Source organism: Pleurodeles waltl, chromosome 7 (assembly GCF_031143425.1).
Source record: "Pleurodeles waltl isolate 20211129_DDA chromosome 7, aPleWal1.hap1.20221129, whole genome shotgun sequence".
Lineage (NCBI taxonomy): Eukaryota > Metazoa > Chordata > Amphibia > Caudata > Salamandridae > Pleurodeles > Pleurodeles waltl.
Genome location: NC_090446.1, coordinates 1,480,098,039 through 1,480,125,829, shown reverse-complemented (window position 1 = coordinate 1,480,125,829; position 27,791 = coordinate 1,480,098,039). Strand labels below are relative to the sequence as shown.

Sequence of the window (27,791 nt, the reverse complement as noted above, 5' to 3'; positions counted from 1 at the left end):
TACTGCACTTTTCTTAAATCTGGCCCAGAGTTTTCAAATATTGGCCCATATTTATGAAAAATGACATACAACTGCAGCAGCACAGTTGTGCATCAAACAAATCAATACGAGCTAATATAGCACCAGCCATGTGCCATATTTAAGAAAAGACGCACAATGCCCCAAGGAATGGTTAGCGTCATTGAAAATGACTCTAGCTGTGTTTGATGGCGTTAGGAAAAAGGGTGCTAGTGGCCCAAAATTGATGCTAGACTGATTAGCGGCAAAAAATATGCTGCCAGTCAGCTTAGCGTAATTTTTTGGTCGCACAAGCAGCCAAAACAATTACGCCTATCTTGGTATGGACAGGAGACATTACCAAAACCACAATGTCCACCACAGGGGACAAGTGTCCCCAGGACAACCCCAACAGAACCAGTGCCAGCCAGGGGGCCTCATGTAAGTGGCCCCCAGTGGCACACAACTGTTAAGCACGTATACTCACCTCACTTGTAGTATCCCTGTAGAGTGGGTGGTGGTGGTGGTGCTGGGAGTTGGGGTGGGTCCTTATATGCCCAAAATAGTGACACCATGGTGGACTCCATGGTGTTTCCCTAAGAAAATGTGCCTAACATCACTTTAAGGCCTGGTCTGACCAGGCGTTAAAATTTGACGCTAATCGGACTTATCGGCATTTTTTAGGTCAGCTTCCTTGGTGTGGGTTGTTTTAGTGTAGGGACATAAATATGGTGCTAGATGACTAGCGTCATTTTTTGTGAGGGAATGCCTACCTTGCATATCATTGTCACAATACGACGCAAGGTGGGTTGGTGCTCCCAAAAATTGACGCTCACTCATATATTTTGATGCTAGACCGGTCTAGCGTCAAAATATAAATATGGACTTAAGTTAGCGCCGCTTTAGCGTAAAAAGAAATTATGTTAAGGCGGCACAAACTTTTCATATATATGGGTCATTGTGTTTATTGCAGTGAAAGGCATAAATTTTCATCATATTTATACATTTAATGAAAGATTTGGTATTGTGAAAAGAGGCTAGATGGTATTCCTCCTACAAATCGATAGAGAATAGATCCAGATGGGGCCCAGCCTATCAGGGGGAGGGGGAAACCTTGTGGAAAAACAAAGGGCCAAGGCATACCCTCTTCCTGAGTAGGTAATGAAATAACAAATGAAGAAACCCTTGTTCAACAAGAGAAATCCTATCCCGTGTGGAAACCCGGTAAGAGTTTAATGAAGCAAGGGGAATCCCTTTCTTTTTTTTATTATGACCCTCACATATTCTAATAGCATCATGTTTAATCATCGGGTGCACCCTGGTCCCTAAAAGCCAGGATGGGCTCAACATATACTCCAGAGAGCTTGTTTGATAGTATTTCTACCGGGGAGCCTATAAATGAATTAAAAACCTCAGTTAGATTAAGGTATCCCTTTATTGGTGGTTTGAGAAAGTATGGGTTAAAGAACTATCCGTAAATGGCGTTCTTAGGATATAATGGTCCTATGACCCTAAAATGATCGCCAACATGTTTCAGCCTCTATTCTATGGCCTATCTGCTCTAGGGCTTTCTTCAGGACGTAATTATATTAACTGTACATTCACTCTTAGTGGCCTGCACATATATCATGCAATGCTAAATTTGCATGCCCGGAGAGTTGAATCACTTGCCTCAATGTAGGATCACTGTTCCTGTAACAGAAATAACGATACATAAATGACTTCAATACACATATTATATTGCATGGGAACCACCATGCGGATAGAAAAACATGTGGTTGGCTTTGTCTACTTTTAAAAGGCACTGTTTGATGGTTTATGTAGCCATTAAATGTGTAGTGCCAAATCATGCATGATTTGCAAAGAGGTGTCAAGTTCAACTCGGACATCCCGCAATCACAAAATTCACCAAGTGGTTTGCATGGTGTGTTGCATATCTTAGTTAGATAACACACATATTCTGTGGTTAATTGATAATCAAGTCTATATGCAATCCATGGGTGTTGCATGTAGTAACATGCAGAGTAAAAACACATAAAAGACAAAATGGATTCCGCGTTCACCCTCTCACTTACTGCAATTGGACACCTGGCCCCGCTACTTGAGGGTGGAGGAGCATGCCCTGCAGTCACACACTCTCAAGGTTTTAAAAGTACCTCCATAACATTAAAAAGAGAAAAGGGTTCTGTGCAGAGAGACCAGGAATAATCAAAACAGACATCAGTGTGGTACTGACGACATCGTTGGGGGCAGAGTCCCCTACTCATGTCCTCAAAGGTAGCATGCCTCAACCAACACCTAAAGTCATACCTGTGCACTCTCCTAGCTTGTCCTGATTGTGATAGCAAAGGTGCTTGCCATGACAATCTGTGGACAGGAAGTGTGGCGAAGACGCTCACATGAAGTTCATTCACGTGGGGTGTGTGCTTCGCTTTGTCATAAGAGTAGGGTAGCAGATGGGAAATTAAGTTTTTTTATGCCGGTGCAGCATAAGAGAACTAAGAGGCCGGTTCCAACATCTGATTTCAGGCAGGTGAATGTTTTTTTTTAAATTGAATCATTTGAGATTTTACACAGTAAACTGGTTTTCTAAAAGCCACTCAGACACAGAACAGGTACAGTATGTTCAAGAGCAGTTCAGGTAACAATCATACTGAGGAAGTGGAACAACACGTGCAACAGTGGTGCAAGCTTCACTCAGATATGACACAACACGTGCAGCATGTGTAGTATCAGTGAGTGCTTAGTTTGAGCCAGTGGTTTCTAGTGCTCAGCACTAGCACTTCACTGTCAACACCGGCACTTAAGAAAGTCCACCACATGGTGGCACTGTTCGTCTAGCTTACAGACAAACCCAAGAACAGTTGTGCGTTAATTCAATATACCTTAAAAAGACTAATATCTGCCACACTAGCCATTCTTTTGGGGGCATGAAACTGTCTTTATAGCTACTCTGCTAGGAGTGTGATGGTTAGTATCTGTGTTTGTACTGTCAGTGAATGGTGCAGGCTGCAGCGGCCTACTGACAAGGGCTCTGGTACTTATGTTTCTTACAAAGTAAGCCTTGGTATCAGTGCATGATTCTCTGGCACACAGCTCTGGTACGGCTTCGGCAGCAGCAGTGTAAACATCACTCACACACAGAACATGTACAGTGCAGGCACAAGCAGATCAAGCTTCCATAACAGTACAGGTACATCCCAGGCTGGGGCACTGCAGGCCTTTCACACACACAGTACAGGTGCATCCCAGGCTGGGGCGCTGCAGGCCTTTCACACACACAGTACAGGTGCATCCCAGGCTGGGGCGCTGCAGGCCTTTCACACACCCAGTACAGGTGCATCCCAGGCTGGGGCACTGCAGGTCTTTCACACACACACACACACACAGTACAGGTGCATCCCAGGCTGTGGCGCTGCAGGCCTTTCACACACACATTACAGCTGCATCCCAGGCTGGGGTGCTGCAGGCCTTTCACACACACACACAGTACAGGTGCATCCCAGGCTGGAGCGCTGCAGGCCTTTCACACCCACACACAGTACAGGTGCATCCCAGGCTGGGGCGCTGCAGGCCTTTCACACACAAATTACACGTGCATCCCAGGCTGGGGCGCTGCAGGCCTTTCACACACACATTACAGGTGAATCCCAGGCTGGGGCACTGCAGGCCTTTCACACACAGTACAGGTGCAGCACAGGCCGGGGCGCTGCAGGCCTTTCACACACACAGTACAGCTGCATCCCAGGCTGGGGCGCTGCAGGCCTTTCACACACACACACAGTACAGGTGCATCCCAGGCTGGGGCGCTGCAGGCCTTTCACACACACACACACACAGTACAGGTGCATCCCAGGCTGGGGCGTTGCAGGCCTTTCACACACAAATTACAGGTGCATCCCAGGCTGGGGCGCTACAGGCCTTTCACACACACATTACAGCTGCATCCCAGGCTGGGGCGCTGCAGGCCTTTCACACACACACACAGTACAGGTGCATCCCAGGCTGGGGCGCTGCAGGCCTTTCACACCCACACACAGTACAGGTGCATCCCAGGCTGGGGCGCTGCAGGCCTTTCACACACAAATTACACGTGCATCCCAGGCTGGGGCGCTGCAGGCCTTTCGCACACACATTACAGGTGAATCCCAGGCTGGGGCACTGCAGGCCTTTCACACACAGTACAGGTGCAGCACAGGCCGGGGCGCTGCAGGCCTTTCACACACACAGTACAGCTGCATCCCAGGCTGGGGCGCTGCAGGCCTTTCACACACACACACAGTACAGGTGCATCCCAGGCTGGGGCGCTGCAGGCCTTTCACACACACACACACAGTACAGGTGCATCCCAGGCTGGGACGTTGCAGGCCTTTCACACACACACACACACACAGTACAGGTGCATCCCAGACTGGGGCGTTGCAGGCCTTTCACACACACAGTACAGGTGCATCCCAGGCTGGGGCGCTGCAGGCCTTTCACACACACACAGTACAGGTACATCTCAGGCTGGGGTGCTGCAGGCCTTTCACACACACAGTACAGGTGCATCCCAGGCTGGGGCGCTGCAGGCCTTTCACACACACACATTACAGGTGCATCCCAGGCTGGGTGCTGCAGGCCTTTCACACACACACAGTGCAGGTGCATCCCAGGCTGAGGCGCTGCAGGCCTTTCACACACACAGTATAGGTGCGACCCAAGTTGGGGCACTGCAGGCCTGTCACACAGACAGTACAGGTACATCCCAGGCTGGGGCGCTGCAGGCCTTTCACACACACAGTACAGGTGCATCCCACGCTGGGGCACTGCAGGCCTTTTACACACACAGAGTACAGGTGCATCCCAGGCTGGGGCGCTGTAAGCCTTTCACACACACAGAGTACAGGTGCATCCCAGGCTGGTGCGCTGCAGGCCTTTCACATACACAGTATAGGTGCGACCCAAGTTGGGGCACTGCAGGCCTGTCACACAGACAGTACAGGTACATCCCAGGCTGGGGCGCTGCAGGCCTTTCACACACACAGTACAGGTGCATCCCACGCTGGGGCGCTGCAGGCCTTTCACACACACTGTACAGGTGCATCCCAGGCTGGGGCGCTGCAGGCCTTCCACACACACAGTACAGGTGCATCCCAGGCTGGGGCGCTGCAGGCCTTCCACACACACAATACAGATGCATCCCAGGCTGGGGCGCTGCAGGCCTTTCACACACACAGTACAGGTGCATCCCGGGCTGGGGCACTGCAGGCCTTTCACACACACAGTACAGGTGCATCCCGGGCTGGGGCACTGCAGGCCTTTCACACACACAGTACAGGTGCATCCCAGGCTGGGGCGCTGCAGGCCTTTCACACACACAGTACAGGTGCAGCCCAGGCTGGGTGCTGCAGGCCTTTCACACACACAGTACAGGTGCATCCCAGGCTGGGTGCTACAGGCCTTTCACACACACAGTACAGGTGCATCCCAGGCTGGGGCGCTGCAGGCCTTTCACACACACCCACAGTACAGATGCATCCCAGGCTGGGGCACTGCAGGCCTTTCACACACACAGTACAGGTGCATCCCAGGCTGGGGCTCTGCAGGCCTTTCACACACACAGTACAGGTGCATCCCAGGCTGGGGCTCTGCAGGCCTTTCACACACACAGTACAGGTGCATCCCAGGCTGGGGTGCTGCAGGCCGTTCTAAAAAAAAACACAGTACAAGGACAGCCCAGGCCGGGGCGCTGCAGGCCTTTCACAAACACATACAGGTGCATCCCAGGCTGGGTGCTGCAGGCCTTTCACACACAGTACAGGTGCATCCCAGGCTGGGGCACTGCAGGCCTTTCACACACACACACAGTACAGATGCATCCCAGGCTGGGGCACTGCAGGCCTTTCACACACACAGTACAGGTGCATCCCAGGCTGGGGCACTGCAGGCCTTTCACACACACAGTACAGGTGCATCCCGGGCTGGGGCCCTGCAGGCCTTTCACACACACAGTACAGGTGCATCCCAGGCTGGGGCACTGCAGGCCTTTCACACACACAGTACGGGTGCATCCCAGGCTGGGGCGCTGCAGGCCTTTCACACACATACTACAGGTACAGCACCGGCGGAGGCACTGCAGGCCTTTCACACACATACTACAGGTACAGCACCGGCCGGGGCACTGCAGGCCTTTCACACACATACTACAGGTACAGCACCGGCCGGGGCACTGCAGGCCTTTCACACACACAGTACAGGTGCATCCCAGGCTGGGGCGCTGCAGGCCTTTCACACACACAGTACAGGTGCATCCCAGGCTGGGGCGCTGCAGGCCTTTCACACACACAGTACAGGTGCAGCACAGGCTGGTGTGCTGCAGGCCTTTCACACACACAGTACAGGTGCAGCACAGGCCGGGGTGCTGCAGGCCTTTCACACACATACTACAGGTACAGTACTGGCCGGGGCGCTGCAGGCCTTTCACACACATACTACAGGTACAGCACCAGCCAGGGCGCTGCAGGCCTTTCACACACATACTACAGGTACAGCACCGGCGGGGGCACTGCAGGCCTTTCACACACATACTACAGGTACAGCACCGGCGGGGGCACTGCAGGCCTTTCACACACATACTACAGGTACAGCACCGGCCGGGGCACTGCAGGCCTTTCACACACATACTACAGGTACAGCACCGGCCGGGGCACTGCAGGCCTTTCACACACACAGTACAGGTGCATCCCAGGCTGGGGCGCTGCAGGCCTTTCACACACACAGTACAGGTGCATCCCAGGCTGGGGCGCTGCAGGCCTTTCACACACACAGTACAGGTGCAGCACAGGCTGGTGTGCTGCAGGCCTTTCACACACACAGTACAGGTGCAGCACAGGCTGGGGTGCTGCAGGCCTTTCACACACATACTACAGGTACAGTACTGGCCGGGGCACTGCAGGCCTTTCACACACATACTACAGGTACAGCACCAGCCAGGGCGCTGCAGGCCTTTCACACACATACTACAGGTACAGCACCGGCGGGGGCACTGCAGGCCTTTCACACACATACTACAGGTACAGCACCGGCCGGGGCACTGCAGGCCTTTCACACACACAGTACAGCTGCATCCCAGGCTGGGGCGCTGCAGGCCTTTCACACACACAGTACAGGTGCAGCACAGGCTGGGGTGCTGCAGGCCTTTCACACACATACTACAGGTACAGTACTGGCCGGGGCACTGCAGGCCTTTCACACACATACTACAGGTACAGCACCAGCCAGGGCGCTGCAGGCCTTTCACACACATACTACAGGTACAGCACCGGCCGGGGCACTGCAGGCCTTTCACACACATACTACAGGTACAGCACCGGCCGGGGCACTGCAGGCCTTTCACACACACAGTACAGGTGCATCCCAGGCTGGGGCGCTGCAGGCCTTTCACACACACAGTACAGGTGCATCCCAGGCTGGGGCGCTGCAGGCCTTTCACACACACAGTACAGGTACAGCACAGGCCGGGGTGCTGCAGGCCTTTCACACACATACTACAGGTACAGTACTGGCCGGGGCGCTGCAGGCCTTTCACACACATACTACAGGCACAGCACCGGCCGGGGCGCTGCAGGCCTTTCACACACATAGTACAAGTGCAGCACAGGCCGGGGTGCTGCAGGCTTGTCACATACACAATCAGGCTTTTTCGCCAGGTCAGGAGTTGTGGTGGTGGTATGTGGTGTTCATCTGAGGATGTTGCCATCAACCCCTAGTGGCAGTGCTGGTCTGGAAAGGATGTTGGCAGGTAGAATAACAATTACTGTGCGCCTCCTCATTTATCTGAATTAGACGTAACCAGAGCAAAAAGAAACCTCAGAGGTGTATGTCTCGGCAGAAGATATATAGCACGTCCTACATCCATATTATCTACCTACAATGTAGGATACCTCCAACTCACATCACGTCAAGAAAGAAGGGGCAAATTTACTAACATCTCAAACAATGCAGCGTAGCAGCCAAAAAAGCAGCACTGTGTTGCGCCAGAAAGAGAGAGCAGCAGAGCGCCTAATGAAATTAAATATGGACCTCTTCGCCCCTCTCCCTAGCGCCGGCGCAGAAATCACACACCTTTGCACCATAGTGCAAGGGTGTCTGCCTGACTCTGGCATAGGTGCTGCACTGGAAGGATATCCTTCCAGTACAAAATACTATGCTTAGACACACTTTAAAGCTTTTCCCACTTTGTACGTGTGCTGTACAGTGTAGCACGCATGCAAGGTCGGAAAAGAAAGAAGAAATAAAAGTATTTCTCTGTGATAGCACCTAGTTGGAATGGCCGCTATTTTTGATGCAAAACCCTGCTTTCCTTTAGTTATAATTAATTAAAAATAAGTAAGTAAATAAGTAATTAAATAAGTACAAAAAGGTTTTGCATTGATTTCCGTCACTTCTGTAACGCAAACACGGTGCAAAATCGTACTAAATAGACCCCAAGATTTTTAGGAAAGTGTTTATAACATGTTAAACTTTTCAGTGATGTCCCAAGAATTAATGGTAATTGTATACGGTATATACCACTGGGGTAAGACTACTGTGAAAGCTCAACTAATCAATAATAAATTTGCATTGATAAATGAATTAAGAATTTACATGTTTTAGGTTAACGCAGAGAAAATAAGAGTTTGTGAGAAATATGCCTACCACAGTGGCCACCATTGTGTATGCAACATTAATAAATAAATAGCATTAACTGTTATAATAATGTGCATAGGTGAATAAAATGTATTAGTAGACCATATTGACGTATGATTAATATGTATTTGTTTAAACTTGTTAGGCATAGACTAATTGAAGATTCTAGGCCTGCTCGACTAAGACTCATGATAAGTTTCACAATATTAAATAAATGTTCAAAATTATTTTCTGATGCAAGGAGAGAAATTTCACTGTTCATTGTTCCCTGTTCACATGAGGTTGACCAAACCGGTTGTAATATTGCAATGTAAGCTAGCTGATGTCCTAACTTTCTCATGAGCACTGCTTGCTGTAATGTTCTGTACAAGATGATGATACCTTGTAATTTTGGTGCGCAAGAAGAAAAGGTTCCCAGGAGGTGACAATAACCATACTGACGAGAGATGTGAAGTGCAACAAAAGTTACTCGAAAAAAAACTGGTGACAGGAACAGGAGAAGAGTCAATCAACCACGTATGAACGACTGTCTAACTATGTCACTGATTTAGTATTGAGAAACTATTGGTTCTAAGATGAACATTGGGAATTCTGACCAATGGCAGCGTGGGAAATTATTGTGTAGTTTTTGTTTATCCCCAACTTCACTGAGAAGGAATAGTCAGTCACAGACAGAATTGCAGGAGTAGTTAGTTGTCCGTTAGTTCGAGAGAGAGATGAGAGATGAGTGTGTGAGAGATAGACTTAGATATTGTTTCCTACATCGATGCCCTAATTTGGTTCAGCTGACTTAGAGCCCATTGTGGCTGAGCCGTCCCTTTCACTGTCCCAACTGCGAATGCTGACCAGACAGATGTCCAGCTGACGAACAAGTCTCTGCTTGCTGAATCCATTAAGGAGAGGTATAAATTAAATTAAATGTGTTTCTATCAATTTTTGGTACCAACCGCTATATTTTTGCGTAGAACCATAGCTCGATGTTTTCCAAATTGACTTTTTGTCTGTATTTCCTTTTTGCATAAAGTCCAAACATGTCATTCAAATTTGAGGGTTAGTCAGAAAGTCCATGCCCCACAAATGTAATTAACAAAGGATTGATTTTGTTTATCTGTGACGGTCTAAATGTATGCTATTTCTTTAAGTCAGTTACTGTTGATATTCATTTGCTTGATGATCCTTGAATGTTTAGCATTAAATGCTTTGGTTAAGTTGAGGTTTTTCCGTCGTTTTGGTCAACCTGTGTTGTTTATTCATGTGCATCATTTGGTTTTGAGATTGCTTTACATGACTTTAGCATTGTTAATCTATGTAAATGAACATGTTAACTTTTACTAAAGGTGTGGTTATTCGAGGTCAAATGGGCCATGGTGGTGAAGGTTACTGAGACTAATTTACAAGTCTTTCATTTTAATTGACTGTGTCATTGCTATATGAGTTATGTGCAGATATTGTGTCCATGATAGATCACTCTTAACTGAGTCCAAAGGACCATCAAAGCTCTAAAGCGTCCCCTTATAGTTAAAATCAATAAAAGGACAAATAAGGCCAGATGCGCTCACACTACAACCAGTCTCCGAGAGGATAGGAGAGGGAACACCGCCTTAGGCATCCCAGTCTTGAGTTCTTATGAGGACTGCCTACCATGACTCTGGCGTTTGAGTCACTGTATTATGCCGAGCTCCTTGCTATGACCTGGATCTTCTATGAATGAAAGGGAATCTGGCACTGTAAAGCCCTATCTTACATCCAACGTGTTAATCGAAAGGTACAAACCTGAAGTGTATAGGTTTTATCAACTCGAAGGACTTCTGATGGCCAATGTATATTTTGAAAAACTTTGAAATGCAAAATAAAATTGTAATATATATGATACTCTTCATTGAAACGGTTTTATTATTTTCTTCCAATTACATCCACCCACTGTGGGCAGTTTTCAGCTTTTCAGACTCTTACTTCTCCCTTATGCGACAACACCAAATTATTGCATTTATATAACTATTCACTGAATTAAACATGTATAATAATACATTTAGAAAATGTATTTTGCAATAAAAAGTATTCACATATTTCTTTTAAAAGAGTTAGATAAAAGTTTTAAATATGTGCTAATATAATATTCCCTCTCGCTGTATGTGCTTATATTGATGATTTTCCTCTATATTTATATAATCTCCAAAATATAATAAATCTAAGGGGCAGATTTAAGAGCCCCTTGCGCCACTTTACCACCGCCTTAGCATCATATTTTTACGCTAAGGCCGCTCTAAGGTGGCCTTCTCCCTGCGCAATATTTACAAAGAGGCGAAATCCATGCATTCACCACTTTGTAACCCCTTGCGCCACATTATGCCTGCACCAGGCATAATGTATGCAAGGGGAGTGTTTGTATGCGAGGGGCGTGTTTCCCTCCTTTAGAAGGCCCGAAAAAAAGGCACAGTGAAATTTAAAAGATTTCACCTCGCCATGTTTTTTAGTCATTTTTAACCCCTGCTCAGAGCAGGTGTCAAAATGACGCACCCATTGTACCCAATGGGCTCCTTGCACTTTGCTACACTAGCGTCAATATTTTTGACACTAGTGTAGCAAAGCGCCACAATAGTGTCAAAAGTGTTAACGCTATTGATCTAACTACCACCTCGGTGTGCCGTATCTTAAATATGGCGCACACATGGTGGCGTTAGCGGGGACCAGTGGGGCGCATGAAACGTGGCGCTAAATTGGTTGCAGCGCCACTTATCTTAAAGTGTTTCAAAGAGGTGTACCTAAATTATCTTTGTTCCGAAGACCAAACTGAAATGCATCCGATCTGAAAGGCTTTCAACTCTCAACCAGCTTAACCACATGGTGGGAGGGGTGGTCCCAGCATACAGTGATAACTGATGTCTGTTTCTGTCCACTGTGTCAAGTGATGGAAATAGGAACCGTACTATGCACTCAATGCACAGTTTGTAACAACCACCAAGTCTGATTTTCAGGTTCAGATATGTTAGGAATGCCCTTAAAATGTTTCACAAAAAGAAGGGCCGATGTTTTAACAGATGTAGAAGGAAAAGTTCAGTACTCCAGGTCTCATTAATTTTCTCATCAATATTCTGTAAGTCTTCCCAGTATTTCCCAATTAACTCACCCTTCCTTCTACTGTTCGGATGCCATCCATCTGTGCACGGTTCTTACTTTTGTCATTAGGGTACGAAGCAGATGGTCGCTGCTTTTGACCTGCAAAGAGATACAAAATTGTTTCCCATAATTCGAGAGTGGATTTAAAGCCGCATATCCCACTATGCACTATATTTCAGATACAGAAACAAAATCACTTCCAGCGCTGCTTGGGTTGTGATTCTGTCTAAGGAACAACACAGATGAAACAGAAACTGAAGCCTGCTCCATGGAGCTGACACTTCTTGGGTCTGGCTACAGAGCTGCCTACTCCAATTGCCTGAGGTCATTAGTTCTTCAAAAGAGAACAGTACAAAGTACAGACAGTGGTCTCTGGGTTAGGCGACTCCAGTTATTAATTTGTACTTAATTTATAAAAGAATAAGTGCCAGTGGAAGCCTGCCGCTGATGCTACTGAAAAGGAGGGGCTCTGTAGTCTTGATACCAACTCTTGCATCGACAACCATATACTGCTTTCCCCTTTATCACCCGCGTGCAGGTTTTTCCATCACTGCTTTCTCCCTTTATCACTGTTTTTCTGTCTTTCTCTACTTCATTCTTTCCCCCTTTTCTGCCTTTCTCTCTTTTACACTGGGTCAAAGTCTAATGATGAAACGCGAGGCCAGCCCTGCAAAGATGAGACTCCTGAGCATCCACCAGCTGAAATCAGGCACCTGGGGCCTGATTACAACTTTGGAGGAAGTGTTAATCCGTCCCAAAAGTAACGGTAAAGTGACGGATATACCACCAGCCGTATTACGAGTTCCATAGGATATAATGGACTCGTAATACGGCTGGTGGTATATCTGTCACTTTACCGTCACTTTTGGGACGGATTAACACCTCCTCCAAAGTTGTAATCAGGCCATTGGAGCCAGCTATTTAAGCGTCGGGTTAACACCCTCCTCTGAAGGCGTCGGCTACTATTAATTGCTTTCGATTCTTAATGTTGGTACTGAAGTGGAGGTTAAACATACCTTTCCGTTTCCTGATGCAGCAGACGAGGAGGACCAGCAGCAGAATGATGAGCAGAGCCCCCAGGACCGACCCCACGACTATCCCAGCAATGGCACCAGGGCTGAGCCCAGCTGGTTTCACTGAGGGAAATAGAAGAGAGACTTCAAATATTTGCATATTTCAAAGTAGGAAGGGAAAAGAGCGAGAAAGGAGGGGGAAGAGGTAAACAAGGAGAATTTAATTTAAAAAATGAAGGTGGAAGAGGAAGTGACTTCCCACGTCGTTGGAGCCCTCACCACACCCCAAATTATATTAAAGGACGCCCCTGTCACTCAGAGTAGGGTTGGCGCTGCTGTTTCAACATGCAAGTTGCAGCTACTAGTCTAAGTGCAATCGAACTAGACCCATTTTAATCAGCAGAAGTCAAAGGGGAACATAAAGTTCTGTGGGGTTCCCACTTTCACCTCGACTCAAACGTCAGGCCTCTCTTTACAGTCCTCAACCCCAAATATCTGCAATATTGACCGTACACAGATGACACACCTATTTATTTGGAGGGCATTAAAGGTCAAGCCCCATAGTAGCTTGGTGTGCAAACGTCCTTTGACAAACAAGAATAAACCCTGGAGGTTCTCTAGCATACATTGGCTCAGTGGTTAAATCCAGAATCTGGTGCCTCTGAATTCCAAGAAACAATTGTATAAAATGTTATTATGTGTTATGATATGTCGTGGTGTGGTGTTGTGTTGTAGTGATTTGGATGGTGCACTAATCACCCATGAGGGCATCCAAGTGCTTGAGCAGGTGTGTAGGCGTATGGTCCCAGCAGAGCTCATCGAAGAGCCAGGTTTTCAGCTTCTTGCGGAACTCGAGAAGCGAGGAGGGGGCTCTGATGTGTTAAGGGAGGTCACTCCAAGTTTTGGGTGAGATGTAGGAGAATAAGCGGCCTCCTGCCCTGCTTTTGTGAATGTGGGGGGGTGCGAGAATGTGTGAGGCACAGCTTACGTGTCTGGTAGTCCAGTGGAAGTGTATGCAGCTGTTCAGGTATGCTGGTCCAGTGTTGTGTATGCTTTGTATGCATGCAGGAGAAGTTTGAATATGCAGCACTTGTAGATGGGGAGTCAGTGAAGCTCCATGAGGTGCGGTGCAATATTGGAGCTTGAGTATGAGTCTTGCAGCAATGTTCTGCATGGTCTGGAGTCTGTGTAGGAGTCGCTTGGAGAGTAGAGTGCATTGCTGTATTCAAGCCTGCTTGTGATGAGTGCTTGTGTGACTGGCCTTCTGGTGTTCGTTTACAGCCACTGGAAGATCTTACATAGCATGCATAGTATTTAGAAGCAGGAGGTGTTCACAGCATTAATTTGTGCTGCCATGTTGAGCCTGTTGTCTAGGATGATCCCCAGATTGTTTACGTGGTTGGTAGGTCTTGACGATGGTCCTAGTTTCCATGGCCACTATGTGGAGTCTCATGGGAAGGTTTTATTCCTGAAGATAAGTACTTCAGTCTTGTCGGAATTGAGCTTCAAGCAGTTGGTCCTCATCCACTTTGCTACCTTGGTCATGCAATGCTTAAGTTGGTTCTGGTGGTGGTTGTCCTATCCGTTAGTGAGAGGATGAGTTAGGTGTCATTGGAGTAGGAGACAATGATGATGTTTTAGAATTGGTTGTGTTGGTGAGCATTATCATATAGACATTGAACAGGGTGGGGCTAAGGGATGATTCCCGGAGTACTCCACAGATCAGGTTCTTGGTCTTTGATTTGAAAGGGTTTTTCCAATGAGGGAGGAGTAGATCCATTTGCGTGTTGCTCTTTGGATGCCAGTCTCATGGAGCTTTCTGATGAGAGTGTTGTGGAAGACAGTGTTGAAGGCCACTGAGAGGTCAAGAAGAATGAGGGCCTCTGCTTCTCTGCAGTCGAAGACAGTCCAGATGTCATCAGTGGCCATGAAGAATGGTCTTTTGGTGCTGTGTCTTTCTAAATCCTGATTGTGTGCAGTCTAGCCGGTAGTCAGTTTTGAGGTGGGTCGAGAGTTGCTTCTTGACAGCCTTCTTGACCACTTTGGCTGGGTAGAGGAGCAGGGAGATGGGTTGGAAGTTGCTTAGTTGGTTTGGGTCTCTTGAGGCAAGCATTGACTTCTGCATGTTTTTAGTCATCCATGAATATGGCAGACGTAATGGCAGTGTTGATAATGTGGGTGAGGGTAGTGCTAATTACCAGTGCTCTATGTTGAAGGTCCCTGAGTGGATGGTCTGAATGATTGTTACTGTGTTGTCACTGCTGAAGGTTGTTCATTCTGCCAACTGGTCCTCTTAGTTGGTGATGGGTAGGTTGGCGACAAGTCCTTGATGTCAGAGAAGATCTCCTTGGAGTTGTTGAAGCTTGTTACAATGCAGTCAGCCAGTGCTCTCTTCTTGGTGTCTTTCAGTTGCTGGTGGAAGTGTCTGCAGCCTTGTAGGTGACTCTATTGATCGTTTTGTGGTTGGCCTTCCATTCCCTATTTGTTTACAGTGCTATTTGGTGCTTAGAAGTTCCAATGGGTGCCAGCTGGCCTGCTTTTTTGGATCTTCTATGCTTGCTAGGTTTCATTGGTACAAGGAAGTCAGCATAGCTCTTAACTCATTTCTGGGTTCGGGTTGGTCTGTGCTGAGGGCCTTGAGCCAATCTGCGTCTGTGATTTTTCCCCAGCTGTGGCTTGGTAGGCTGGTACTGGTGCGTGAGTTTATTAGCAGTGTGTTGATTTGGAAGTGGATGATGGAGTGGTTGGTCTAAGTGAGTGGAGAGATTGAGCTGTGTATGATGCTGCCACAGGTGGAGAAGACGGGGTCCAGATTGTGTCCTGTGTTGTGTGCGAGTTCTGAGATTAACTTGGTAGGTCCAATGTTGCCCAGACTTTCGAGGAGTGCTGTGGAGCAGGGGTGGGTTTTGTCTTTCAGGTGGAAGATGGGGTCACCAAGATGTATGTAGGCTTTGGAGTCGATGGTGAGTGGGGCAATGAAGTCAGTAATGAGGCTAATGAAGGTGGTTTGTGGTTCAGGTCATCAGAAGGCGAGGGTCCTGTTCAGAGTAAAGCTTTTGGTGATTTCCAGTATAAAGATGTTCCATGAATGGGTTGCCGTTCTCTGTGAAAGTTGAGTATTTGATGAATTCCTTGTAGATGATTGCGAGTCCTTCATCTGCTTGTAGGAGCGGTCCAGGCACTGACAGGTGCAGATGGGCACGCCTTTAGCATATGGAAGTGGCCGCAATTAAGTAGGTTGTGTGAGGGGGAGGAACGTGGGACGGTGGTTAGGGTTACTGCAGCGCAAGAAGTAGAGGTGGGAAGCAGAACATGCCAGGAGCACAGTTAAGGAGTGGGAGGGATGTGAAAATAGCACTGGGGGGCTGTGGGGAGAGCCACAGGATGGCAGACGGCCTGACATGGGGTACGAAGACCCCAGAGAGCCAAAGCAGTAATGAGTAAAATAAGCCCAAAAGCAAAGAAAGAGCACAAAAAGGGCAGAAAAGAGACCATAAAAGATTGCAAGACTGCAAAAAAAAGCACAAAAGAGTACAGAAAACACAAAAGAGTACAAACAGCACAAAGGGGGCACAAAAAGCACAGAATAATACAAAGAAGCATAAAAGAGTGCAAAAAGCACAATGGAGCGCTACAAAAGCACACAAGAGCACAAGGTGCCAAGACAAGCACAAAAAGAGCTCAAGGGGTGAGAACGGAGGCAGAATAGGTGAAATTGGCACAGAGCCTAGAGGAACAGAGAGAGATGAAGGTGCATGACAGAAGCCTCGAGGTGATGGAGCCGGGTCCTAAAAAGTCCTAACTGGTTGGAGGACCATTCCAGGTAAGTGGAGGCTGGGCCTAGGCACAGTAATAGAAAACACAATAACGTTAGGACACTTCAAATGTGAAAGTTGATTGCACTGATGCCCTGTTGAAGGCCTCCCCCCATTAGGCCTGATTGCAGGATTCTGACCTAAGATTTGGAGAAATTCTATTTTCTTTTCCTTAAATTTTGCGAAATTTAAAGAAAATTACTCCAAAGTATGTATCATTCATGCGACCCAGGTATCACACAAGATAATAGCAAGCAGAAAAGAACACGCCTCTTTCCAGGCGCTATCTGCTCAAATGAGTTCCCTAGACAGAAAAATTGTGAATTATCTAATTCGTAAAACTCTTAAAATGTCATGAATGTTGGTACAACAAACGTCCTGAAGGTTTACAAATTTTGCAAGACTAATAACAATTTCACCTGGGACTAGCTTGAACATCAAGAAGATGGTATTTTAGGGGCCCTTAGATGTTTGCAATGGGTGCCCCTGCAGACTTGGAACTTCAGAATTCTTGGTTTAATCTATATTTCAAGGAGAAAATCATCATACGTTACCATGCTGGGCCCATTGGATCTGGTATTAGATGATCCCAAAAATCATTCGGTGGGGGAAAGGCAAACAGCAGGGATAGGCCACGGAAATGAAATTATTGTTGACATGAATTAAAAAATAAATAAATAAACCTACGGTCCGCCCCAAAACAGCCAATTAGGGTATGTGCACTGAATAGGTATCTTGGTCAGAGTTTTTTTTCACTTTATTTATGTTCATCAGGGAGCATGTAAACAATTGACTTTGTAATGAGCGTTGTATAAATAAATTAAGTTAAATTAAAAAATGCAATAAAATAAAAATAAAATAATAACACAAAGAAAAGCTATTGCTATGGTGGCAAGATATCAAACGACTCACTACTCCAACTTCTATCAGATGCAAAGATGCAGGCATCGTTATCAGAGGAAAGCAGGACAGACTCAGTGCTGACAAGGCCGGCCTGATAATTGCAGAGAGCAGGGCACTACATGTAGCCGCGAGCAGAAATATGCCGCGAGCAGATATATGCCGCGAGCAGAAATACACCAGAGCGCAGGCGGAGGGTTACAAAAGCAGAGGCGGAGGGATCACAGACAAGGTTAGACGTCCATTACAACGTGTCATAAATTACACTGATTACAGGATTCCTTTATGTACCTTATTTATGCTGCGGGTTCCATGAGGGGGTGGTTAGTGGGGGCTGGGGTTGGAGGAGGCTTATTTTCCTGTCTTTAGACTCCTGGTGTTGGTGTGTGCCTGGCCTCTGTTTGACGCGAAAGGAATCGCATCTGACGTGCCTTGTTGTGGGACCAGTGGCGCTTTCTGAGTATAAGAGCGATAATGTCATTTTCTTCTTTTATAGCGAGTGTGGATGCTTAGGTTAAGTGGCCACTGACTCCTACAATGTGTAGAGAAGCCAGTGGAAGCCGAGATCCTCCCCGACAGCAGGAAGGAAGCCAGCCTCGGTCAGAATGGAGGGCTCAGACACAGTGTTGGACTAGGACAGAAAATAACCCCGGAAAATACAATTGGCCTCGATTAGTGAATTAGAGAGCTAAAAAGGTGGCCCACGTTTGCAACTTGGGGCAGTTTTGAACTTGTAAAGACGCCCTGTTTAAGTGTTTTGCAAATTAGTAGACTGCGTGAATTTGAGCTTTTCGAAGGCAATGTATGTTTTAATATCAGAGAATGAACAGTAAAAACCAATCCAGCAGACCATAAAAAAGGCCCCCATATAGCCAAACAACAGGCCCACACTGACCTGCCAGACCAGCCTTTCAGGGTATGCCAGATTGGGAAGATTGAAAAATATGTTATAAAAAAATGTTGGCCTTCCTGGGGTCCAGCCTGAAGCAGCAGGTGAAACTGCCTGATGGCTGGCGTAGAACCATGAAGGCGCCTGCACCAGACATCAGAGACATTGCCTAGGGCTGGTTAAATCCCAATCGTGGCCTCAGGAACCTGGCACATCTGGGTGTCTCCCCCATCTAGGACATAATAAAGCGTCACAGCTAAATCGCCATGAGTGCGGCAAGCTTAAGCCCTGCAGTACTTGTGGCTGCACGCCAATGGGTCTGTTATGCCACCCGTTCTTAACTCATCACTGAGTGAAAGAGCAGAGACTGAAACCTGGTATCTGCAACTGTGCACATTTGCAGTTGAAGTTTCATGCTCCAGTGCTGAGGCCTGCGCAGGCAGCAAGGTCACTAAAAAGAAGTGTTTAATGTATTGTGTGGATGCGTGAAGGTGTGTGTTAGGCAGACCATGTGTATGGGTGTCCGTGTCCATGTGAATGGTTGTGTGTGTGGGGGGAAAGTCAGTGAAGGAATGAGTTAGAGTAGCTGAGAATGAGTGATTGAAAAGAATCTGAGTGAGCAATGGATAGGGAGAGGATGAGTTGGGTGTCGTCAGCGTAGGAGATGATGTTGATTCCGTAGCTTCTGACGATGGTGGCCAGCAGGGCCATGTAGATGTTGAACAGCGTGGGGCTGATGGAGGATCCCTGGGGAACTCAGCAGGTGGCAGGTGTTCGGTTCGCGAGGAAGGGGGCGAGTATCACTCTTTGAGTTCTGCTGTAGAGGAAGGATTGGATCCAGTCGAGGGCCTTGTCTCTAATGGCGGCTTCGTGAAGTCTGCGTATCAGGCTGTGGTGGGAGACTGTGTCGAAGGCCACCAAGAATTCTAACAGGATGAGTGCTGACGTCGCTCCCTTGTCCAGCAGGGAGGGCCATTTCGGTGTTATGGTTTTTCCTGAATCCGGATTGGGAGATGTCAAGGATGCTGTGGTCTTCGATAAAAGTGGCGAGTTGGCTGTTGACGGCTTTTTCGATGACCTTCGCAGGAAATGGGAATAGGGAGATGGGCCTGAAGTTTTTGAGGTTGGTGGGGTCTGCTGAGGGTTTCTTGAGGAGGGGGTTGATCTTGGCGTGTTTCCAGTCGTCGGGGAAGGAGGGGTCAGCTAGGGAGCAGTTAATGGTGAGGTGGTGCTTGGGGGCGATGGTGTCCGCGACTTTGTTGAAGATGTGGTGGTGGCATGGGTCCGTGGGGGCCCTGGAGTGTAAGGACTTCATTGTTTTCAGTGTGTCTTCAGTGGTAACGGGGGGTCTAGTTGGTGATTGTTGGTTTGTTGGTGTAGGGTTTTGGTGGAGGGGGTTCTGCGCGTAGGTTGTCCTCACTGAAGCTGTCATAGATGGTCTTGATTTTGTGGTGGAGGTAGGTGTTGAGTCTGTTGCAGAGGTCTTGTGAGGGTGGGATGTCCGTTGTTTCGCTGTTGGGTTGGGCGAACTCCTTGATGATGCTGAAGAGTTCCATGCTGTTGTGTGAGTGTGAGGAGATTCTCTCTTGTATAGCTTTCTTTCTGGTGCTCCTGATGAGTTGGTGGTGTGCGGTAGTGGCAGCTCTGAAGTTGCTTTGGGGTTCAGTGGATTTGGTGTTTCTCCAGAATTTCTCGAGGCGACAACAAATGTGTCTGGATTCTCGGTGCTCTGGGGTGAACCAACTGGCTTTCTTGGCGTGGGTGCTGTTGTTACTTTTGAGGGAGGTTATGGTGTTGGCACAGTTGGCGATCCACTTCTGAAAGGTGCGTGCTGCGGTGTTCAGGTCATCGATGTGTACGATGGTGGGGCTGGAGTTGGCTAGAGTGACAGTGAGCTGGTCGTCAGTGATTTTTGTCCAGCTTCTATATGATGGTTGCTGCTGGGGTCTGATGACAGTGGGTGTGGTGAAGGTGAAATGGATGCATCGATGGTATGTCCGTGGGAGTTTGGATGTGTGACTGAAAGGGATGGATGTTCCAGTTGTGAAGATGGGGTCAAGGGTGTGCCCTGCTGAGTGTGTTGGTTCCGCCACGATCCGTCGAAGCTCTGTGTTGTGGAGGTTGTCTAGGAGGGATGTGGTGTTGGGTTCTTGAAGGTTGGAGAGGTGGAAGTTGAGGTCTCCCAGCAGGGTGTAGTTGGTGGCTACGATGGCTTGTGCGGGGATGCAGTCAGTGAAGGAGTTGGCGAAGGGTGCGCAAGGTCCAGGTGGGCGGCAGATGAGGGTTTCCTTGAGGGTGTATGTCGGGCAGGTCTGTAGTTTGAAGTGAAGATGTTCCATCAGGCTTGTGGAGTCTTCGGAGTCTCTGGAGTGTGTGCTCGGAGGGAGATTGGACCTGTGGACAATGGCGATACCCCTCCCACCCCGTAGGGGCGCTGGGGCTGTCTTTCCCGGTGATCTCGTATCCTTGGGGAATGGCGATGGCGTTGTCTGGGCCTGAGGTGGTGTCGGTCCAGGTCTCGGTGAGGAAAGCGACATCCGGGGTGGAGACATTAAGGAGGTCCCAGATTTCGGTAGCGTGTTTATGGAGGGAGCGGATGTTGGGGAGAATGCACTTCAGAGTTTTCGGTGTGTTGTTGCGGATGGTTTGTGCTGGGTCCAAGGTCTTGTTGGAGGTGTAGGTTTGGCGGCAGCGGAGGCAGCTGAAGGGCCTGTGTGTGTCAGCTGGTGATGTCTGCTGACAGTTATCGTTGCGTCCTGGGTTGAGTGTGATGAGTGCTGCTTGCATGTAGAGGTGGCAGGTCCAGGGGTCCTGGCGCTGGTCGCGGTCATGTAGCGGAGGGGCGCAGACGGACTTGCCTTAGGCGCAGCCGCACAGCGGCCACCATGAAGTAGGGAGGGGAGAAGGGAGGAGGATAGAACAGCTGGGAGCAGGAAAATGGTGCGAAAAAGGGGGGTGGGGCCACGGGGGCAGCAGCAGCGGGGAGATAGAGCGAGAAGAGAGAGAGAGAGAAAGGCGAGAATGAGAGGAATGATAGAGAAAATGAGAAAAAGATAGAAGAAAGCGCAGAAAGCGAAAGGCACAATAACAGCACACTAAAAGAAAAGTACGAAGGGATAGGATGGAGAAAAGAGGCTGAGGGCATCCTAGCAGAAGAGCAGAGCTCTCCCACTAGACACCAGGGATGAGGCATGGGCAAGAGCCTGCGGGTGGAGGAGATCCTCAACTTCAGACCGGGGTCAGAGATCAAGACAGATGGGCAGCACTTACTGGTGGAGCTATGCGGTGGCAGAGCAGTTCACTGACCAGGTCATCAATGAGGGGCATTGGAAGATTGTTTGCAGTAGGACAAACGGGAACTGCTGAAACCATCGGCATGGTGCTCCTAGGAACTTTCACCCTATTGGTTAGGGAGTGCCCTGGATTTGCCCACACACACTATCTGATGCCAGGCATAAATGTGGCACCCCAAGGCACCATCCTTAGAACAGTTCATAGTCCTGCAGAATATCAAAAGAGGACCATACCTGCTGTCTGTGACCTGAAAGAGGCCCTGAAGTACTAGACCTGACCCCTCTTGTACTCAGGAAAAATAAGTAGATTCCAAGGGTTAATTGGCTACAGGGACACAACAAGCTGCAATATGCCTTTTGCCTGACGTGCCCAGTTGACCAGTGGCAAGTGGACATGGACTGGATATGCGGATGTCCTCTGCCTGGCAGCCTGAATGTCTCTAAGTACCTTTCTCTCAGGTACTGGGGCCCTTAGAAGTTTACTCTTGTGGTTGTTTGGTCACCAGAAGAAAGTTTAGAAACTTTGAAAACATTTCCTGTAGGGCTTCTGCAGGACCTTCCCGAAAAGGTATCATACCCACAGATCCACAGCATCAGATTGAAATTCAAATTCATTCCTCTCAAAGATTACTGTACCACTGAAAAAAATACTACATTCAATTCTGCATTGTGACTTAGATATTTTCAGTGAGAAATTTCCACAGCTCCAGCGCTCCAGACGGACCAGCCTGCTTCAAGTATCCCAACTGACATTGAGAGTAGCATTTTCCCTGGCCTCTCTGCCTGGGAATCAGGATTAGTTCTATTTGTAATCTGGCCTTGGCCCTGCAGTGGGGGAGCCTCAGGGTCGCTCTTGATGAGCGCCATTGGCAGAACTGCCTCCTGCAGAGTTTCTGCCCACTGTGCATATGGACTGCTTCTTTAGCCCAACCTGGTGCTTCTTCTTGGGCCCAACGTCTGCCGGGATGCATCAATTCTCTTTAGCAGGCTCAGTCAGTCCTTTATATTCTTTGTATACTTCAGTTCATAATGTTTACACCTGATTGATCTGCATTTAGCGCTATTTGATATTTGATAATTGACTTTAACTGCACTTTGTAAACCTGGTTGAATTCACCATGAGCATTAATGCTCCATATATTGTATAACTTTATTTTGTGTGACAGCGTGGTACATTTTGTATGATCTTGGTCATATTTTCTTGACCAACAATGCATAACTCTATGCATCACATCAGCTGGAGTTGTGTTTTGACTCCACATACGCCCACCATCGACTCTGCACCTCAATGAAGGGATTACGTGGCATGAACGAGCAGTTTGCTTGGACTACGGCAAACTGTCCAGGAGAGCACTTTCTTCTTCGAGTTACTTCTCACCTATCTCATCACCAGTTGTAGCGTCTTCCCCAGCCTGTTACCCGCCAACTAACTAGGCCACACGCAGAGCTGTGAATCACACATCGTTATTCCTCTGCAGTACCTGTGAACTCCAACATTCTAAAGGAAGCTCTCATTTATTCTGTACTATTGATTACATCATACACCGATACATCGTCCTCAGGGAGCCAGAAAGGTTCCATTCTAAACCATGCAAGACACTACACATAACATTAATACTTTACCGTCTACAAACATGTAGTGGTAACCTATCTACATTGTGAATGTAAAAAACAGTTTGTTTAAGAGGAGGGAGAGGTCCTTGAGACAGACCATTAAGTATTCTTAAACATACAAAAAACAGAAAAAGTTTCTTTTTGAATGTAGTCCTGTTTGCTTTAAAGAAAGTGGGCTGCATTTAAAAACAACAAAGAGATTGCTTTATTAAAAAGCAGTCAAAATCATGGTGGTCTGCTGACCCTGGCAGGCCACCATCGCTGTGATGGTAGCGAATCGTAGTGGGTCGCAATTTGTGACCAAACTCATCAATATTCATGTGGTAGCTTGAAATGTGACTCACTATGAATTGCTATATTGAACACCCATCTATTAGTAGATAGGTTGTTTTGCAAATTACCACACTGGTGGTAAAAATGCTGTTCGCAAATTGAAACAGCTATTTCGAGCATTTGAACATGTATCTGGCTCAAAGCTTTAAGAATTCAGATATTAAAACTTTTTTTAACCTTTTGATTTCCAGACTTTCACCGGGACCAATCTACTTGGCATACTCAACCAGGGATCTATCATGTTTGGCATCAAATGTGCCTAGATGTTTTGCTTGGAGTTTTGACTTTATTACTGTTTTGGTATTTCATAACAATTTCCACATGCCCTAAGGTTAGCCTGTCTGCTCTGTGCCATAGCTACCGGGGGGCTGAGTTCAGAATAAGTTAGTGACTTTCAGGGTTCACCCTGGGCAGTAACCCACCCCAAATAATAATCCACTTTCTTACACCAATAAAGAGACTTTCTGATGCACCTTCTAGCTCTATCACAAGAGAAGTGGTTAGAAGAATATTAACTGTCCTGCTGTGTTTCGAATTGCGTACTTCAAGGGTGGCACCCCTGTAAGCGCGGGCCCCTTTTAAACGTAAATCTTAGGTTTAGCAACATATCTGCCCTACTGTTGTCCCCAGCACAGACTCAGCAAACGGGCAAATTTCGGACACCACATAATGTATTCATGTTGTATGTCTTTGCAAGATCAGCCTTATCACATGGACATGCAGCTAAATGTACCACATCTCCTTATCTGTGACCAAACAAGGCACACTGAGGAAGAATGAAGGAAATTCAAATAATAGAAACCAATTAACAAAATCCATAACAATAAAAGTAATAATGAGGCATTACAAAAGGACCTTGTAAAGAGCATACTACCCATGATCAAGAACAACATCACTTTCAATATATTTGGTGACAGAAATATGACTCAACAAGCTACATGCTTCCTGTTGACATATGCTGTAATCAAAAGGTCACAGTATTGAATATTGGCATGCTAATCTCTGCCTTTCAAGCTTCTGGGGTCAGTACACTTAATTCCATTAAACTGAGTAAAAGAAACAGGTATTATTCCAGCATATAAAGGCAAATAGAGTGAAATGAAGAGCTATTTTAAAGGTTACTGTTAAAGGACAGAGGGCGCAGGAGTGCAAGTCTTGTATGTGCATTTGGGTAATATTCTGCAGGTCCCCTCCAGAGATAATCTGGAGGGGGATTAAAAGATGCCATGGAATGGAACCACTGCAGATTCCGCAAGGACTCCACCTGTTTTCCTGATGGACACTAGCAGATGCTTTAGGCATTAACAGGTCAAGTATGGGAAAAGCAAAATAAGTTGTGGGTAAGGCAAAAATAGGTTTGACATAGAATCATTGTTCACACTATAATATATGGTTAATTACCTGTTGAGGGCCTGATCTATCCCCACAAGAGTAGGCAAGTTTTGGTCCCCTCCAAAGAATCCCTAGAAATAGAGCAGGGTATTCACAGTCATCTACTTGCAAGACAATGTGCTAAGTGGTAGACATACTCATACTGCAACTGACAAGCTGCATCATTTTTGCCATATTCCCACAGAAATCAGATACACTAAGAGTGACTTATGTAGCATCAATATTTTCGCCCACATGATAGACATCATTAACTACACTTTTTCAACCATCAAGCCTGTAACTGCCATGTTACCTTCTATAACTGCAAGGGATACTGAAGACTCACCATACAATTGTTTCCTTGATCTACGATAATCGTGTTGCTGGCAGTATTGTTGTACCTTTCCTCCAAAGTGAGCCACACAAAATGTCCACCACACAGTGTAACCTCATTCACATCAGTCACTCAGCACTATGCTGTACTAAATAGGTGATTGTCTGGTATTCATGGAGACATGGCTGATGACCCCATAAGGTAATCCTGCCACTAGTGAACACTTGTCAACGGAGCAGCTAACACTGGGAACACAGCCAAGCAAAATGCACCACTGAAAGGGCATTTGAATAGTCAAGTGTCAAATAATGATTTATGTGTTTGTAGAAAGATAAAAACAAGTTTGTCTGTTTAAGCAGTGGACATGCCAGAGGCCTGTGTCAATTTACAAAAAATAACCATCAAATAGAAACCCCCAGTACGGGACAACTATGCTCATCCTGAACTCTAAACAATATAATTGGGATATATTGTGACTCTGCTATGCATAATTAATCTCCATGAACCTTAAGAAGACTACATATCGCCATCATTGCTCATCTGAACACAAGGAGTGTGATGACTCTGGGAAGATTCTTGGCTACAGTCTTTGAGAGCAACATTGCACCAGGAAGCGGGGCTAGATGTACTGCGTACTGCGTACAGCTTCATGAGCAGGGAAGTGGTATTCCAAATCAACACACGCTTAGGTTTGTTTCAGCAAAGGAAAGACTGGCAGTCATCACAGAGTGCCAGTGCTTTATGGATTGAGGCAGCATGAATGGAGGATGCCGGGAATAAACTAGGATTCCCAGAAGGCCACAAACTCTCACATGTTCTTGAGAGACAGCTGCCATCTTAGATTATCACGTATTACATACTCATGGTTCACAGATTCATTACCTATATATTCATGCTATGATATTCCTGAAGCCACCACCTCACTACATTAATCTTGGATTTTCTTTGTCAACACCTATTGCTCCCTAAACAATTGTTTGATGAACATTGGGAATACAGTGAATTATCCTGAAGTCATGTTTGAGGATAAAATTGAACTTTGAACTATTTTCTTAACATTTGTCTGAACTGCTAAGACTGAGATTGCATATTTTCCTAAGGATACTGTGTGAAGTACCAGGAAGGATTTTTGGAGTGGATTATTGGTAGCACACATGGATATCTGAGATAAATATTTTCCATTTGTCCAATTTTTGAGGAATTACCAGTTTTGTATCGAAGCACAGAGAGCTTGTTGCACAGAGCTACATTCATTTACACTTAGCACTCTCAATATCAAGTTCCTTAAGACAGATCTTGTAGAGATCCACTAATTCCAACAGATCACCTTGATATCCAGAAGTGATGAAGCAGAGTGTGAAATCCTGTAAGACTGTTTTCTCTCTTGTCCGATTCCTCTTCCCCCCCTACTAACACAGGCCCTCATATTTTTGTGTATGTGGTCAGTGATGATGGCAGTCAGAGATGGAAAAGGGAATCGTTCCCCTGATGCAAGTTATGGTTTGCAGAGCTAACCATTACTGGAGAATTTCTGAGGTTTTTTTTCAGTTGCAATTCATACTTATAATTGTTTGAGTGAATTTGAAAGATTAAAAAAAAAACTATGTTAAGGTTACAACCATCCTAAACAATAAATTCACTTAACTGTGTTTTAGTGAGAATGTGTGTACCTATATGTTGTGTGTATGCACATGTGTATGTGTGTGTGTGTGTACACGTGCATCGGTGTATGTGGCAACTTGTTGGGGAACTATAGGGAATCCAACTATAAACCAGCTAAGTCTAGCCAAGTCTGTCTATCATGTGTCATGTTAAGCTCATATACGATTTTGTTTCTAATACAGTCTGACAGAAGGTTCTTGGGGCACATCTCTGTTTACTCTACTCTGGATGGCCAATATGTATAACCGTGGGCTACGGGTCCAAGAGACTTCTTATGGGTCTGATTAGAAAACTGTCATGCATCACAATTTTTGATTTAATCTGGAGGAGGTATTTTTCAACAGGAAAATGTTGTAAATCTTAAGTTTCCAAGGGTAAAGCAGGGAATCCTCAAAGAAACCAGTTGCACTTGGTGTGTAAGACCGTGTTGGCTTTATTTGAGTTCTGTCATGATCACAATAAGATGCTGGAGACTCTCCAGTATAGCCAAATACTCTGATTCACTAGAAATACTTTTATACCAGGTTCAAATTTGAGGAGAAAGTAAGAAGAATAAACAACTCAAAAAAGCTTATTACATTGTTGCTTCCTGCCTTGCCCCTGTAGTGGAATAAATGAGGGAAAGCAACCTTGGTGTCTGCAGCTTTAAATTGAAAATCTTGATCTTTGCTAAGTTAAACTCAAGCCTGCTACACTTGCAGTAATCAACTGTGCTAGGCAGTCCCCCACCACAGCATGAAAAGCAATGACCCAACACTCTCACTCACGCCCCAAGTGAATGCT

The 27,791-nt window shown here is 46.7% G+C and overlaps 1 protein-coding gene across 1 annotated transcript in view; it reads right to left on the bottom strand.

The window, feature by feature from the left end:
- LOC138246546 (carcinoembryonic antigen-related cell adhesion molecule 21-like) overlaps nucleotides 1-27,791 on the bottom strand; it is a 125,468-nt gene that overhangs the window by 34,827 nt on the left and 62,850 nt on the right. The window contains exons 4-5 of the mRNA XM_069201212.1: nucleotides 12,801-12,920; nucleotides 11,795-11,883 (exon numbers count right to left, since the gene is read on the bottom strand). Of these exons, the coding sequence (XP_069057313.1) occupies nucleotides 11,795-11,883; nucleotides 12,801-12,920 (209 nt within the window). The remainder of the gene's footprint in view (nucleotides 1-11,794; nucleotides 11,884-12,800; nucleotides 12,921-27,791) is intronic.